At 38.7% G+C, this 18,026-nt stretch overlaps 1 protein-coding gene across 2 annotated transcripts in view; it reads left to right on the top strand.

Moving 5' to 3' along the window:
• The window catches only part of cdkal1 (CDK5 regulatory subunit associated protein 1-like 1), a 455,867-nt gene that overhangs the window by 65,823 nt on the left and 372,018 nt on the right, over positions 1-18,026 (top strand). For both annotated transcript variants that reach the window (XM_055209421.2, XM_073871851.1), the window contains exon 4: positions 4,038-4,122. In XM_055209421.2, coding sequence (XP_055065396.2) covers positions 4,038-4,122 — 85 coding nt within the window. The remainder of the gene's footprint in view (positions 1-4,037; positions 4,123-18,026) is intronic.

The raw sequence follows: 18,026 nt of genomic DNA, 5'->3' as shown, positions 1-18,026 counted from the left end.
GTGTTGTTTTCTAATTTTCTAATGAAAACTGTGAAATTCTTTTAAAAACTTCTAAAACGTATGTCTTAATTAATGTAATTTAAATAAACAAATGAAGAGTTTCGTTGCAAAACGAGATAACCACCGTTTTTTAAATTGTTCAGAAATCTTGTTTTTTGGTTGTGCATTCCAATTAATTTCAATGCAACTGCAGTTGGTTTGTTTTGATTTAAACCTTCATAACTTAAAATACAGCTAAGTAGCACCATAAAACAAAATAATAACATGATAACATAATAATAAACATGTTTTGACAAAAATGTTAAAAAATGGATTTATCTCGTTTTGCAACGAAACTCTTCAAATATTCTAATATTTATTTTTTATGAGCTCAAATATTCTCAAATATTAGTGAACAATTATTGTAGAGCATTAATCTAATAAACAGTTATATGGGGACAAACACTACATTTACTCCTTACCTAAATACATTTTTATATTAACTATAACTAAATCCTTAAATAGTTTTTTTGGAATCAGAGTTTGATGCATCGCTAAAATAGTCTGCAGTCTAAAACTCATTTAAACATCCTGGTAAAAGTGATGGTGTAATTTAGACCTGACCTATTACAAGTCTCTCACTGCCTGTTCTCAGTTCAGTCTTCAGCCAGAGACATCTCTCTGAACTTTGTGGTGATTACTCAAGGTACATCTGAGCCTTGTGGGATTACTTTGGAGAAAAACCAGCACAGCAAAACCATTGCAATCCAGGAGCTGGACTCCTCGTGTTTTTACAAGCAGAAAACCGTCTCTACGCCAACCTTCCGTACCGTAGCTCGTGGTTATCAGTCGGCCCGAAAGAGGAGTCATCAAGTTTTCTTTGCGCTCCCTCTTATTTTTTCTTCTTGAAAAAGTGCAGCTTCAGTTATGGGAAAACAAACGCGATCACGTGTAACTTGATGGTAACAGCAGTGACTTGGTCGAATTTCATGTTTATTGGCTGTTTTCATTTACTGGTAGTGGATAATGTGTCGAGACATGTGGCATAACCACTAACCACAAACGGATCTGGCACCTCTTAACAAGGTTCCCACAATCATTGATGTGCATAAACAATCAGTCTCCTACCTTGCCATGATTCACAACAATACGCTTATAATAATGATTTTTAAGCGGATACATTTTAAGTTGAATACGTAAGGTATCCTGTCATTTTATGTTTCAAACAGAGGTGGCGATAGATGTTACGAATTGCAGTTTTAAACAATGAAGTCATAGAAATGTATTAATTCCTTTTTTAATGTTTTGAGGAACTGTTTTCCCTTGCTGGAAAATCATACCATTTATCCACCAGGGATAAGATGGTGAAAATTAGTTTTGGGATATGAATTTAACAAGGCTAATTTGAATTAAATACTTTTGACTTACCCACAATGCATCAGAATTTAAAGACGCCCGTCATTCATCTGAATGTGTGTGTTTTAAGTTTTTAACCACATTGTTTTTGTCGTATAGTTTGATTGGAGGAGAGAGTTAATACCGTATCTATGATTCTAGAGACGCTGGATGACAGATCGAGCAGTTAAAGAGGAAAATTAAAGCACTGATTTTGGTTTGACTTGGGCTCGGCGTCGAAGTCTTCAGCAACCGCAGAGGAACACGCTGTGTTCCCTTTAATTATCAGCTGGAGACGCTCAAATGCTGACTAACAGCAATAAGCAAAACCCTTTCAGACACAAATGAAATGTGGCACTGATGCATGAAGTGGGCAGCTGGAGAGGTCATTTAGTGGAAATGCATGCTTGTGCCATGGAGGGAGGAGAACAGTTTTATGTGTCCTATTTGGGTTGTTTTGTCTCTTTTGCAATATTCATTCATTCCCCCTGCTGTTCTTCATAATGACTCACAGAATCTGACTTTGCTTTATTAGAATCACTTGCTTATTTTGCTTAAATGTGCATTTATGAGCTTGCTAGGGGATTACGTGCTCTTCCGGTTTCTGGACTCTTTAATTTCTCTGTTTTTGGAATCTTCCCCCTTTCTGTTAACTGATTCCGGCTTGTTGCTGTTTTGATTCAATATCTGGAGGCCATCATTAGGGGGTAATATATATTATATTGCATTTGGCAAAAACAGGAGTGTGTTAAAGACGGATAATAATAGTGAGTTCTGATTAATTTATTACTGTAATATAATAGTTTTTTTCCCTTGGTGTTTACTAAAGCAAGCATTACTGTCACTGTTGCTCATACTTTGGGATTTTTCCAGAAATCCTTAACCGAAGTATTATTTTTTTGGGGTTTAACTCCTGCACCGTTTATGCTATGTCCATCTGGTTTAGACCGTTCTTTGAAGTTGTCTAAAACTTGGTTGTTGTTAATTGCTTTAAAAACAAGAGATGAGTTGCTACAATTTATAGGGGTGGTTTCCCAGACAGGGATTATCTTAAGCCAGGAAATAGGCCTTAGTTTAATTAGGAAATATCACTAGTTTTAACAAACGTGCCTTATTTAAAACATTACTGGTGTGCATTTTGAGGCTAAAAAGGGCACTGATGTATTTTAAGATATGTAATTGCAAGTTGTTTTTACTTTTTATGGCTCTTGCATTTATTTTAGTCTAGGACTAGTCTAATCCCTATTCGGGAAACCACCCCAGGGCTCAAAATTAACTTTTTTATTTGGTAGCACTGGTGCTCCCAAATTTAAAGAGTTAGGAGCACCAGCAAAAATTTAGGCGCATCCATCCAAAAATTAAAAAGCACCACAACTACAATGTAAATGTTAATAGATTTATTTTATTAAAAATAAAACACCACCACCGGGCTTTACACGTCTTATGGCCAGCATTTAAAAGTTGGTCTTCTATTTTATTTTATTTTTTGCTGCATAAATTCCTAAATTAATACCCAAATGCTGTTGAAATAGTATAGCAGCAATAATAATTTAACAATTACAGGTAACATGATTAAGATTACATAGAAAATCTAGCACACACGTAAAACACTGATTAATTGTGACATTACAAAAGTGACCCTAATATAGAAGGCTTATATATATTGGTATTGATAACTGCATTACCAGGATGCTTTTACTACTAAATAGGCAATGTTTAAAAAAAAACATACCATCAGCATTGTCGTATTCCACAGCAACATGGACCACAAGGATGTTTGTCGAATGTCCATTCACCAGCGCATGCGCACATACACCATCAAACACATTTTGACAGACAGGTCGGTGTCTCCATCAATAATAAACACATTTGTCATGACACGTCTTGTGTTTTTGGCACTTTCGCCATGTTTAAGCAAGGTACGTCTGGCGCTTAAAATGTTTTGATTCCGCCATTAACGCCGTTTTACAGGATTTACAGTAAACACAGTAAGTTACATTTTCATAGCGGAGACACTCTAAATCTTTAAGCCACTCTCTCTGAAAGGTTTAACGTCAACTCGTATTTTCGAGCCCTGCACCCCATTAAGTTTAGTTGAAGTATGTCAACCTCATTGTATAAGTTATGACAACTCATCTCTAGTCAAGTTAAATAATAGTAAGTTGAAATGACTTAAATCTGAGTTGATTAAACAAAAAAAAATTAAATAAAGGCAGCAAAATATTTTGTATTATTTTTTTTACTTGTACCAGTAAGTAGGGCTGAAACGAATCATCAAGTTACTCGAGTAACTCGATTACAAAAATTTCTCGAGGAAAAAATTCCGCCCGAAGCATCGTTAAATTCCTATAACACGCAATATACGCGCAGGGATCAGATTCACACGGACCATTGATCAATGTTCAGGAAGCACACCGCGCGCGTGATACATTTTTTATTTATTTTGCGCGATGGCGGAGAGTAAAGATCATTCAGCAGCATCAGACTGAGCTTCCCTGGAAGGCTCATATCTCAATTTAGGGTGTAACTCCTTGCAGGGCAATCAAGTTGTTGCTATTACTGTAAAACTGCATTGCTTGTTGTGTGGTTAGGTTCGAAAGATCATAGTAGTAGAAGTACTAGTAGATATAGCTTTCTCACCATCTTTCTCTCTTTTTCTGCAGAGAATCCATCTGATGCTGATCTGTGGTTGCTGAACAGTTGCACAGTAAAGAACCCAGCAGAAGATCACTTCAGGAACTCCATCAAGTAAGTTAATCTCAGGCCTGCACCATACTGAAATATGTTTCAGTAACATAGCATTTGTGTAAATAGCCAGCTTTTATCCAGAGTGACTAGAGGCTACCCTTATCATAGGGTCGGTCCACCTAAAGCAACACACTTCCTCAAGGACACATAGGTAATGGTTCAGCCTTTGCAGGATTTAAACACACAACCTTTGAGTTAGCGATAGATTGCTACACATTTAAAGGCACAATGTGTAGGATTTTCACCACTAGAGATCGTTATTTCACAGTAACACAGTAACTAAGGCGAAGTTTAATAATGTGATGAAGGAGAGTGGAAAGATGGGAAATGTTGAGTTTACCATACAGAGACATTTGTGATTCCCTAATCATGTTGCTGATAGGGGTGTACGGTATTGCGGTATTTGTACATCAAGTGTGTGTACTGTCTGCGCATATTTTCTTACCTTGTAGGACTGCCTTTTTAAATGGGGGCATTAGTTTGGCTGTAATAAGGCTCAGTAATGGCAAAATAGTCTTTAAAATAAGCAACATGAAAAAGAACCGTGAAAAATATATATCGTGAAATCGGGATTTCCCTAACTAATTGTTAACAAATACAACTTTATTGCAAAGTGTTACCAAAATCTAAGGGCCTTTTTACACCTGGTCACTTCATGTGTTTTCTCTGATCAGATAGCTATCACAAATACACTTCATTACTCTGCCTTAAAAAAGCTTAAGACAATGTTTATGCGACAAAAGGCAGCACTTACCGTATTTACTATATGTTAGGTAGGGGGCGGGCAGGAGAATGACGGTGCGATGATTTAACGTACAGGTCCATGACTGGGAAATGCGTTCACAAAACTCTCTCTCAAAGTTTTATTTCTTTGTTTAATATCAATCGAGTTTGTCATTGGACTCTTATTGGTCCTAGAAAGCTTTTTATCCACTATCGTCGCTCCATAAAGAAATAAGTGTGTTGTCTTTGTTTGATTGTCTCTGTGCCTGGCTAACTTTTGAGTGACGTGCTTACGTTTGGGAGGAGTTATGCGCTAACATATGTTGTTTCATCAACCACATGTATTTACACGTGTTTAGTTTTGTCTAAAATTCGTCCCAGATTTGAGCGATCAGATTTAAATCAGTCTCAACAACGTTTTGGAGGGCATTTACACCTGGTCTTTTTACGATCCGATAGCTATCCGATCAGAGAAAATGCATGAAGTGACCAGATGTAAAAAGCAACTTACATATTGTGGCTTTAAGACCACATCTCCCCTTACGTACTACAAAATATTATATTTTCAAGGTCCTGCACCATATTTAAGTATAACTGAAATTTGTGTCCTAAAAAAATTAATTTTAAGTTAAATTTTTTTAATTATAAAACAGTTAGTTCCAGTCCTTCATTCTGATTGGTCAATAACTGTGTTTTTTGCACTATAATGGCACAAAAACAGTTACTACTCAATAAAAAAAGTTTGATGCAAATTTGACTGACTGCAACAAAGTTTTATGTATGTTTACACAACGGTCATAGCTGTGTTTTATCATGAATAAAACACAACCATCAGAAACAAAGACTGGAACTTACCATTTTAAAAGAACATTACAAAGCTTAAGTTTACAAAGTGTTAATAGCCAGACAAAAGAAGTAGAGTGCTTTTTGTGTTTTATATATCCTCTGGTTTATATCATAGTGTTGTCAGTCTAGCTTAAAATAATATTACACACAGCTTTACATAAAGCAGTTCTGCATCATACAGACTCTGTTGTGAACATCCCAGTGTGATCTTACATTACCCAGAGCCCGAAGTGTTAACATCAACATTAGCCTGTTTGTCATTAGGACAAGGAGCTCTGTGCTTGCCTCTCTGTCTCTTTACTGAGTTCTTTATGGGCTTCCGTAATGTGCCGTTTGGCATGTTGAACTTATTGTTTAGAGAGACGATAAGGGAGCCGGGGACAGGGAGACGGCACGACGCGGGTCAATATAAATTACGACAGCAGACATCTCGTGCACAATCACACGCAGTCTGGCAGCACTTTTGTTTAAAGAAAGTATCAGCGGTTGTTAATTTATCATTCATTATTGCAGGGAACATTTGCCCTTGCGAATGTCCCGTAAATGTAATTACTCCTCATGACGCGCCGGTGGTCTGCGGACCTATGGTTTATTCTGCTTTAAGACAGAGGAAGTGCTGGGTATGCCCATACTGTAGCTGTTTATAAATGAGCTTTACCTCTGAGAAAATAAGGATCTTACAGGCATAAACACCTTATAAAAGGTTATTAATGAAGGTTGTTAAAGAAGAAGAGAGTATGTGTTTTTGAGATGAGGGAATTGTAGTCTTGTCTGAGTTGAATTGCGGAAGAATTTTATTGATATTTGTGATATATCATAGGAATAAATTAAAGTAAATCCAGGACTTTTCTTTATTTCTGTAACAATGCATGTATATCACTGTCACATCATCTGAATTATTGTTTTGTTAACAATGAATAATGTTAATACTGACCAAGGTCTAAAGTTGAAGATCAAAATGAGTTCATTATTATGCGGCAAAAGTTCCTTACCAGCATTTCCATAAAGATTATGAAAACTCAATATGTTTTGTTTATATATATTTGACGTTTACAGATGGTTTACAAATTTAAAACCACACAAACGGTTTTATTTAAGGCTTGGGGGGGTTAAAGCTATTTGAATGCATTCTGATTTATTAACACGGTTTATGAGTTGGATTCCTCATGCTAAACATAGGCAAAGTGTCAAAAAAGCAAAAGAGTATTTTTGTGCCGAATGCACTTCGCTAGGGTTTGTACAAGTTTCGGAAAGTTTTTTTTTTTTAACATAAAAGATTAATACGCAACAATCTCACTTTATTTTTTATGGGCAATTTCAGTGCTGGAAGTACAGTGGAAGTCCTTATATGGGCACTTTACCCAGAATAGCGTATGCACACACCAGCCAAGAGCAGACATGAAATCAACATCACCAAAGAAGTGTGGTGTTGTTTGTGAGGGAAATTCAAGCTTTTTTAGCTTCCCCATTAATCCAGCACGGGTGTGCCTTATACATCTTAAAGCAGGGGTGGGGAACCCTGGTCCTGGAGGGCCATTGTCCTGCAGAGTTTTGTTCCAACCCTAATTAAACACACCTGAAAAATCTAATTCAAGTATTCATGATCACTTGGAAATTAAATTCAGGTGTGTTTGATTAGGGTTGGAACTAAACTCTGCAGGACAGTGGCCCTCCAGGACCCAGGGTTCCCCACTCCTGTCTTAAAGTAAAGCCGCTGGCTCTTTGATCGCCCCCTGGAGGCTGGCTGCAGTACTAGTCATAAACCCCGCCCTCTCCATGCAAACAAAGGTGTCTCGGGAGTCGGGTCTAAATAATACAATAATTTACACTTCCAATAAAATTTTCTCAAAGATGGCTTTGTTATTTTAAAGCGTAACTAAACCCCTGGTCAGAGCCTGACTCCACCCACTGGCAATATTTGAAAAATGCAAGAAAAGTGGGCAGATGCCAATGGAGATAGAGGGGACGAACTAAGCTCGTACCAAGTGTGTGGACCGTAACAAGGGCGTGGTGAGCTTGAACCTGCTTACGTCACGAGTTCTTTTTTGGACCCAACATCCAATAGGAAAATTCAACTGCAGTAGCCACCGTTCAACCTGAAGAGGGCAGCACTTTTTTTACACCATATATTATAGTATTGAAACACTTTATATCCAAATGTCAAAAACTTACTTAAAATCAATGAACAGCACTAATAAAGCATCATTCTTACTAGTGTTGGGCGATATGCCCTATTTTCAGATCGTCCTATCTTCAGCCTGTGAGATCGGCGATACACGATATTATCGAGGGGCGGGGCAGTAGTTTACTCATTTTTTTTATTTGTTAATTTTTTACTCATTATAACAAGTCACTTGATGGGTGGACAAAAAAAAACAAGAGCAACACCGTCATGACCGCAACCTTCTTAAACCTGATGCCATTAATGCGAGCGCGTCATTAAAATCCTATCATGATTACTTAATAACTGTAAAAACATGCATCTGCGCACGCACACACACGTGCGCGCACATAAACAATTCAATGCATTGGTTTAGAGCTGTTGCAGAAGACTACACGTGTCAAGCAGTGGTGCTCTCATGAGGTGCCTTTTTAAACGCATCGGTCCAGCGGAACGCTATCATATTTTAAACACAATCATATATTAAACACGAGGGACGTGTTTCTACAACTCCTTGAAATGCATATCATAAACAGGATTAATAAGTGATCTGACTTCAGACAGAGCGCAGCTTTCTGCATGTACGCGAGAGTGAGAGAGAGGCGCTAATATGTAGCGGGTTATATTTTAAACAAAAAGTAAAGTTTGCCTCAGCTCGCATGAAAGGCATTAAATGGAACAAAGACATGAGGATTACTACTTTAGTTTATGTTTAGACTTCGGACAGACGCGAGAGCGCTTGCACGTGAGACAGAGAGAAGCGCAGCTGCTCATGACGCGGCGCGCTGGATTTAGTGGTAGAAGGAGACCAAGACGCGCGCATTAAGTGCAGGTACGCGCAAGAAGGAATTCTCTCTTTACAAGCTCTCCGCGTAAAGTGAAGCCAAACCCTCATGTGAGGAAAAGCATGCATTGTGGGTGTTAATATAAAACTATGATGATGATAATAATAATAATAATAATAACAACCATTCGCCAACTATCGTCGTGACTATCGCCATGAAAGCCTGCCATTGGCGATATGTCTGAAGATCGTCGATACACGATACTATCGTTTATCGGCACAACCCTAATTCTTACAGATCATTAACTAAAAAAAGTTGGTTTAGGGTTTAGTTACTCTTTAAGGTAGTTGTTATCACGCTGATATATGTTCAGTTGTTTATTTTTTGTGATAAGTTTCATCTTAGCTAGTAATTTAATGCTATAGAAACAGGGCATGTTGTTATGATTGGCGTGGTTAAATTGGGCGCGCAAGCGTTTGGGCGGAAGTTGGATTCCGCGGCTCCGCCTCTGGCTCAACGGACGATTCCTTCTCGCATACCCTGTCTCCAAACTGACATTTTTACGTAACATGGCAGGGCCCATGGTCGGATATTTTTGGCTTCAATTCATTACAATGGAAGGAAGCCTCATTGCATCGTCCATCTTTTTTTACAGTCTAAGATCCAACATTATGAAAACAATTTATCTGGCGTAGCAGCGGAGTTGTGCGTGTTTTTAAGGATGGTTTAGTTGAAATGGGACAGTCCCAACTGGGTCATGAGTCACACACGATAAGTAAAACTGATTCAAATGTCTGTGTTTTGTTGGCATTTGGCGCGTATGTGCATATAATATAAATGACACAAACATGTGGTGAATCATAAGTTATCCAGTGATAGTGAGATAATGTTTTGCGTGTGTTGCTTGCTCGTGACCCGCTCCTCTCATGGTACGCATCAAGGGTCTCGTGTTTTATCGGTAGAGCTGATCTGTCTTTTATAAATCTGATAAAACGGCAGCTATTCCCTTTAGAGGTACCTGTTAAAAACATTTAAGTCATTAATAATCTAGTATGTATTCATTTTTTGTCACAGTTTCTTCAAAATTAAGTTTTATTTAAGTGTCTTTAATAAAAATGTTTTTATTTTCATCGTTACACGTACACCCCGCACATTTGCCAAGCCCCGGCCCCACCCACCATCCCAAACCCTACCACCTTAACTAACACATTTTCTGCGGGAAACGCTGGCAATAATAAGTAAAAAATCTAATTGAATAGATGTTTATGTTTTTATCCGATTAGTTGATTAATCGAAAAATAATCATCTGATTAATCGATTATAAAATTACTTAGTTGCAGCCCTAATTTAAATGTACAGTAGGCTTACTGAGACTAGCACTGTTTTGTGTCTATGCACTGTTCCAGATTGGTTAGGATACGTTTTTTAGGGAAGTGTCTGGAGGTGAAAATACAATTTTTTTTTTAAAGCAGTTTACATTTATTTGTAATAAATAAAAATGCAATAAAGTATAATTTTTAATACATAAAATTGTCAAAAAACTGAGGTTTGTGCTGGTTTGCTTTGAGGTTTGCTGCATACTTGTGTCACAAATGAATAAATTACAGTTACTGCATTATTATTACTGCTAAAAGGTTTTGAAATATGAAAACTACATTCTAAGACCTTTCCAACAATATATAGTTTGTCGTGATAGATTAACATTTACATAGAAAATGTTGAAATAAACGTAGGTGTCCCGCTCACGGGACTGCGCCAATTAACGGGTTAAAGGCTGCAGTAGCTGTCTGTGTAAGCTATATACTCTGAGACAGCTCACTGGGTTTAAAAGCAGACTTTTAGTATCTGTGTTGAGAATGCTGTGTGTGCATTTGTGAGATAAAGTACTTCACTTCATCAGTTCAGCATGGACACACATAATGCCGCGTCTCCTCTGTTGGTCTGTCTCCGCACGTCCACGTCCGATGACAGCTGTCTTCAATCTTCATCACATCTTTAATACACATCAGGGTTATTTGATTAAAGTTTGATTATCTTTCGTCTCACCTCTCTGCACTCCGCCGTTTCCTGTTTAAATTCAGGAGAAAGTGTTTGGTTGGCAGCGCCTGCCCCTGAGAGACGCAGACCTTTTGAACGTCTGTTAATTTACATAAAAACTGTCAGATTATAGCAGAGTGATGTACGCATTCTGATGAGTTTCCACCCCGTGGGTATTCATTGGTTTGAGGGCAATTGAGCAAAGGGCGGGAGAAGCTGATGATGATGCTGTGGCAGGGAATTCTGGGATTGAGGAGTGGACTGCTAATCCTGCTGTGCTCCTAACAAGATCTTTAACCCCGTATTAGAGTCTACCCCAGTGGTTCCCAACCTTTTTCTCTTCAAGGCCCCCTAGTTGCCCACAACAATATTTGAAGGCCCTCCACTCACTCATTTTTTTAAAATAGAAAATTAAATACAACTTGGAGTGACTAGACACGTGTACACTCACCTAAAGGATTATTAGGAACACCACACCAATACTGTGTTTTACCCCCCTTTGCCTTCAGAACTGCATTAATTCTATGTGGCATTGATTCAACAAGGTGCTTAAAGCATTCTTTCGAAATGTTGGCCCATATTGATAGGATAGCATCTTGCAGTTGATGGAGATATGTGGGATGCAGATCCAGGACACGAAGCTCCCGTTCCACCACATCCCAAAGATGCTCTACTGGGTTGAGATCTGGTGACTGTGGGGGCCATTTTAGTACAGTGAACTCATTGTCATGTTCAGGAAACCAATTTGAAATGATTCGAGCTTTGTGACATGGTGCATTAGCCTGCTGGAAGTAGCCATCAGAGGATGGGTACATGGTGGTCATAAAGGGATGGACATGGTCAGAAACAATGCTCAGGTAGGCCGTGGCATTTAAACAATGCCCAATTGGCACTAAGGGGCCTAAAGTGTGCCAAGAAAACATCCCCTACACCATTACACCACCACCAGCAGCCAGCACAGTGATAACAAGGCATGATGGATCCATGTTCTCATTTTTGTCCATTTTTTTTATTTTAAGTCATCTTGAGGCCCCCTTAGGCCTGATCCCCTAGTTGGGAAGCACTGCTCTACACCATTCATCTTACATTGTCCTAGAAGGTGTATCCCACAAAGTCAGTCGGCAAAGTTTGATCATATTTTCGCCCAAACTCTTAATTAGGGTGAAATGTGAGCAGGACATATTTTTGTGAGATTTAACATTTATCCTAAATCATTTCTTTTGTTTCTTTCTAAATGGTGAGGTTGGAGTCATGTTAGGTTGTGGATTGAGCTTGTCAGAATGTGGTAGTTGAACTATTTATTTCTTGGCTAACCAAAATGGTCTGCACGGACGTCATCATGCGAGATTTGTATTGTTACAGCTGTTAGCCGCTTCGATCCAAACCAGCAGAAGCAGATAAGCCACACGAAACCAAATCTGCTGGCATCACATTGTGCTGGGGTCACGCATCTCCTTGGGTTTCGTACAGCTTCCAGTTTTCCTCTGTGATCCCATCTGATATTTTGTCACGTCACATAACGTCTGATTGATTCATTGAATTTGATGAATCTGACGTTAAATTCTTTTCTAACCTTTGCTATTCGCGTTTATAAAACCGACTGCAAGTGTCCACATGGTCTCCTGGGATGCAGCTGAAAGCCCTTCAAAATAAAAAGACAAAATTTTGCCCATTATAGAGGAGAGATAATCAGGAAGCAGCTATCAGAATCCGAAACTAAACATTTTCTCATTTGCGGGGTTCATTTTTGGGGAAGGCGCAGCAGTGATCGTCATTTCCACGTAATTTCATTCATTGTCTGTGCCGTCTCTCGAGTAATACAAATTAACTTAAAAACCGAAGCCTTGCAGTCGTCTTAATCGTAATGAATATGCAAATATTATTGAAATTAGCCCGAGAATAATGAGGTCTTTTCAAAACCGCGCAGTTCTGTAGCAGGAATCGGAAAGAGGATTTCCACAAGAGAGAGAGAGAGAGATTTAAAGAGCCATTGCTGTAATGCAAATGCAATTACAGCTCCATTCAGTTGCACGGCTGACTGCGGGGCTGGGCTTCCTCGCGTCTGCTATTGTGGCTCTGAGCGCAGCGGTTGCTGGGTTGTTACATTTGATTTACATATTGAATTAGTGCAGCGCCTCGCCAGTACACAAGCTGCACACACGCGCGCGCATGCAGTTCATCGCAGCATCTGCGGGCTTGGAGGCAAATGCGGGCGTAATCTGCAGGGCAAACATGAATCGTTTACAGAGACCAAACAAGAAAAACCCCAGCGAATGCTCTGAAAGAAATGGGCCGGCCCATCACATGTAAACATGCACACAAAAGAACAGACGTGCATGTATGCGCGTGTATTCTCTCATACCCACACACGCATGCATTGCATGAATTGATTAATAAATGCATTATGCCACTATTGTCAGCAAAGACACACATCACTATTATGCTTCGGTTGGTTATGCAGGGTGGGTTAGGAAGTAACACAAATCCTGTACCTTAAGTACACTGTCTGAAAAATGGTCCCTGGGTGTCACTGGGGTGGTATCATTTAAAAAGATCCTAATATGTGCCATCTGTATACACATCTGTACCTCCTGACGTACTAAAATGACCTGTTTAGGTGCAAAGGTGTACTTTTGGAAGGGTATCACCCAAGTGACAGCTAGGGGACAAAAATATTATAATATATAAGAGGTTAAAAGATGAGCGATAGAGATATATATATATATATATATATATATATATATATACACTCACCTAAAGGATTATTAGGAACACCATACTAATACTGTGTTGGACCCCCTTTCGCCTTCAGAACTGCCTTAATTCTACGTGGCATTGATTTAACAAGGTGATGAAAGCATTCTTTAGAAATGTTGGCCCATATTGATGGGATAGCATCTTGCAGTTATGGAGATTTGTGGGATGCACATCCAGGGCACGAAGCTCACGTTCCACCACATCCCAAAGATGCTCTATTGGGTTGAGATCTGGTGACTGTGGGGGCCATTTTAGTACAGTGAACTCATTGTCATGTTCAAGAACCCAATTTGAAATGATTCGAGCTTTGTGACATGGTGTAAATATCCTGCTGGAAGTAGCCATCAGAGGATGGGTACATGGTGGTCATAAAGGGATGGACATGGTCAGAAACAATGCTCAGGTAGACTGTGGCATTTAAACGATGCCCAACTGGCACTAAGGGGCCTAAAGTGTGCCAAAAAAACATCCCCCACACCATTACACCATTGCATTAATGATATAAAATATATTATATAATTATATTTATATAATAAATATAATTAAATATACTGTAAAATATAGTATATATGTATATTTATTTATTTTATTTATTTATTTCTGATAGTGTACGAACTGTATGCAGGGACTAAAATATCAAACAGACAGAGAGGTAATGGACTCTTGTAACACTAACCAATCACATGACACATTAGAAAACACTCTAGAGCCTCTTTAGCAACACTATGAAAACCAAATTTATATTTGTTAATTTGCAATTTATTATATTATGAAATTTAACATTTCCCAGTGAAACAAAATATTTAGTACAATTTGATGTTTCACAAGTAAGGTTAAATGCATAAATACACTCCGCTCACTTTGTCCATTCTCCGGTGTCACGTGATTGTGGTTGGTGGGTGGCGGCATTACGCTGGTGACAGCCCTCACAAAGGTTTCCTGGAGGACACACCGCCTGGCACACGGCTGGTGCACACCCAGCCACCCCTCCTCTTGCTGGGTCACACGCTCGCTGCGTGCCCCCTTTACTCCTGGTACAGCTCAGCAGAGCCCTACCATTGTGTGCGCGAGCCAAAGAGAGAAACAAAGAGGTTAAAAGATGAGGGACAGAGATGAAAAGACATCAAGGCAGCTGTTGAGGTGAAAAAGAAAGAGAGGCCATAAGAGAGGCACAAAAGAGGGTTTGTTCAGACCCACAGCACCTTTACAGTTCATTAGATTTATAACCATGATCGGCATATGCTCACTTTACTGGAAAAGAAAAAGATTTGTCTGGGATATGTTGTGATTATTTTAATTCAACCCATTTGTATTAGTTTCTGGCTAATACACTTTTACTTTTAAAGAAATTCCCTTTTTTTTCCAAATAGAGGTGGTCCCCCTCACTCCCCACGTAGGAGGTGCATGGAACATATCCATCACCAACATGAATGCCATCTTAAATCACTTTGCTTTTTATAATTTTTTTATTGTGTGTTACACTTTTCGTAGCAATCAGACAGATTTTCTTTTGGCAACGAGACTTTTATTTGAAAAGGGGGCCTGAGAGAGTGGCCCAAAGTGATGTCTGCAGGGCATATTTGTACGATATCTGCTTTTACATTTAGGCATTTGGCAGACACTTTAAATATATGCATTCTAATATACAAAAAAATAAACATTTTAACATCTAATAAATAACTAAATAAAAAAACGACAGCAAACACATTTTTTTTGCTCTCTACCCCCCTTCTTTTTCCTTTAGACCCCTCTGTTGAAACAGTGCCATGAGGCTTTATTTGCTGTATTAGTGTGTTGCCAGATAATTATAGGGCTGTGTCTGCTCATTGTCATGGGCCCAACAGCATGACATGACTTTAAAATACTGATTTAAGAGCCACTTTCCCCATAAAAACCATTCCCAGATAAACAGACTTATTAACACAAACCCGATGCACCGGATTAAGAGGCAAAATATTATGAAGAGTTGTTTTTGCTGACTCGTAAGGTTTAATAAAAGTGTAACTTCCTTTAACCTGGGTTTGTGTTTTGCGTCAGTGGTTTTAATTGGCAGTTTTTTGGAAATTAAATCAAAGCAGCTCCCCTGCCTCATAACAACTTGAGCTGTGTAAACAAGTCTATGTGCCCATCTGGCCTTTAGGGGGCAGTGTCCTCTCATTGACAGTCCTGTACGTCTCATTGGATAATAAACCTCTTCTGAGTTCAGTGTGTCAGACAGCTGATAAACATCATGAATACAGCTTTACACAGCAGCTCTCTTCACAATCCTAATTAAAACTTATTATTAACCAATTAAATGTCAGCATTCAGATTTGAATGTTTCAGCCACAGGCTGGAAAAATTTGAGGGGATTATAAGCCGTTGATTATAGATATTAGATATTGAGTTCATTGAGAGGTGTGTGTGTGTGTGTGTGTGTGTGTGTGTGTTGGGGGGGGCAGATAAACTCTTAAAAGCTCTCATCATCACTCTTTTGAGAAATTAACAAATTAAATAAACTAGTGACCACATGGTGCACTATATATACATGCATCACTAATCTTGCATTACCAAAGACATTTCTATTGATGATTTTCTCAGACCAGTCAGTGATCTGCAGTGTTTTCATGTCATGTTTTAGTATCAGCTAAGCCAGTGGAAAAGCCCCCAAAAGTAAGCTGACCCAACCCCACCCCTGGGGTACAATGCAATGTAAAAGTGCCATAAAAAAACAAAAGCAAACCGAACTCCAATCACGTTCCGAGGTGGTCAGAGTACAGTTCACTTTTGGGTTCTTCTGTGGTTCGATTTCTTTTTGACATGTGAAAGCAATGAGGTCCCGGTCCACTTCGCGACATCACGCGTGCATCCCATGAAACAGTCTATATTTTGTAGACTTTTTTTGATATTAATACCTCAAAAGTGCATATTAGCTCAAAGGTACTTATCAGTACCAAAATAGTACATATTAGGTCAGCTTTTCTACCTGTATACTGACAGTGTGTACAGATTTTGTATATTTGTGAAATATACCATTGAAATCTTAAATGTTAAAGGTGCAGTGTGTGATTTTTAGAAGGATCTGCAAAATAATAAAATAATAAAAAACTATATTATCAGGGGTGTATAAAGACCTTTCATAATGAATCGTTATGTGTTTATTACCTTAAAATAAGACGTTTTTATCTACATACCCCGAGGGTCCCCTTACATGGGGACCATGAATTTACCAGAATGAATTTACCAGTAAATACGTAAATACGTATTTTTTTGTTTTCACATCTGTGGCAAACGGTTGCGAAGTTGCTCGTGACCAAACAACATTGCGTTAGGCGGCGTCAAACGGAACCTACGCGTTTGCACATTAGGCTTCACAGATGGTGTGCTAAGGACGTCGGCAATTTGGCAATTAGATGGTAAGCTGTTTTAAACAACTTTGGTGAAGAAATGTGGATGTTAACTTCAGGTGTGCTCGACTTTTAAGCAACGTGTGTGTGGAAACGTCCGTAAATAGTCTGGGGGAAACCGCGTCACCTGTATAAAAAACTTTCTGATTGGCCCGATCTGTCAGCGCGGTCTGACGTCATCTAAATGCCGGTAATGCTATATTTTTCGTTCACACACAGCGCTTACCGGCAAATTACCGTTAATCTTACAACCTGTCTTACTGGTAAATTGGGAGCACTGATTTACCGGAAAGGTTCTGTTCACACATGACATGTTAACTGCAATTTACCAGTAAATTACCAGTAAAGACTGTATGTGTGAAAGGGACTAATGACATGTTTGTCTTCTGTATGCGTTTCAAAAGCGAGGGGTGAGCAGTGGACTAAGCTGTTGGTTGCAATTCACAACCTCACCACTAGATGCCGCTAAAATGTACACACTTCACCTTTAACTGAGATAGATTGAAATAAATTTTAAAGCAAACTTTGATGCTCTTAATCTCGTCGTTAGATTGAGACTTTAGGCTGGATTGCACAGACAGTGACACAAATACTTTCATGCTGTTTTTATTAACACAGAAACAGGTGTATGTCCTTACTTTAGAAGTAGCATTGCTAAAGCATTTTTCATCTCTGTGTGAGGAGGAGATTTCATTTGAATGTTAATATTGACTTAACTCTTGTAACCTGCAGGCCATCAGAGGTAAAACATTGGTCCTGTTTTCTGAAGGTTAAAGTCGGTGTGGGTTAAGAGATGCTATGTGATTCAAGGACACTACACAGAAAGCTTTTTAGCTACACACGATCGCAACGTGTGGTCATGGATCTAAAGGAGAGTTTGTCGTGTCTACTGTATATCGATGCTGTTGATTCAAATTTCTTATAACTTGGTTATAAGGTTAAACAAGGATAATTTTAAAACTATTTGTTTACTATACCCTGAAAAGAAATCTTCCTGTACATGCTAATGGTCAATAGCACACCTCACAGAATTGCACATGAAATCAAAATACATGCGTGTTCACCCTCAAAATCATCTCATATCTAAATTCATATGACTTCTTCAGACATACAGTATTTCTTCATTGTAATACAGGCATGTTTTGCAGATTGTCCAGGCTGTAAATGGGGCACAAAAGTTTTTTTTTAGGGTTTCTCTGATCATACTCT

The sequence above is a fragment of the Misgurnus anguillicaudatus genome, chromosome 10, assembly GCF_027580225.2.
Source record: "Misgurnus anguillicaudatus chromosome 10, ASM2758022v2, whole genome shotgun sequence".
In the NCBI taxonomy this organism is placed as follows: domain Eukaryota; kingdom Metazoa; phylum Chordata; class Actinopteri; order Cypriniformes; family Cobitidae; genus Misgurnus; species Misgurnus anguillicaudatus.
This window is presented reverse-complemented; position numbering and strand designations above follow the sequence as displayed.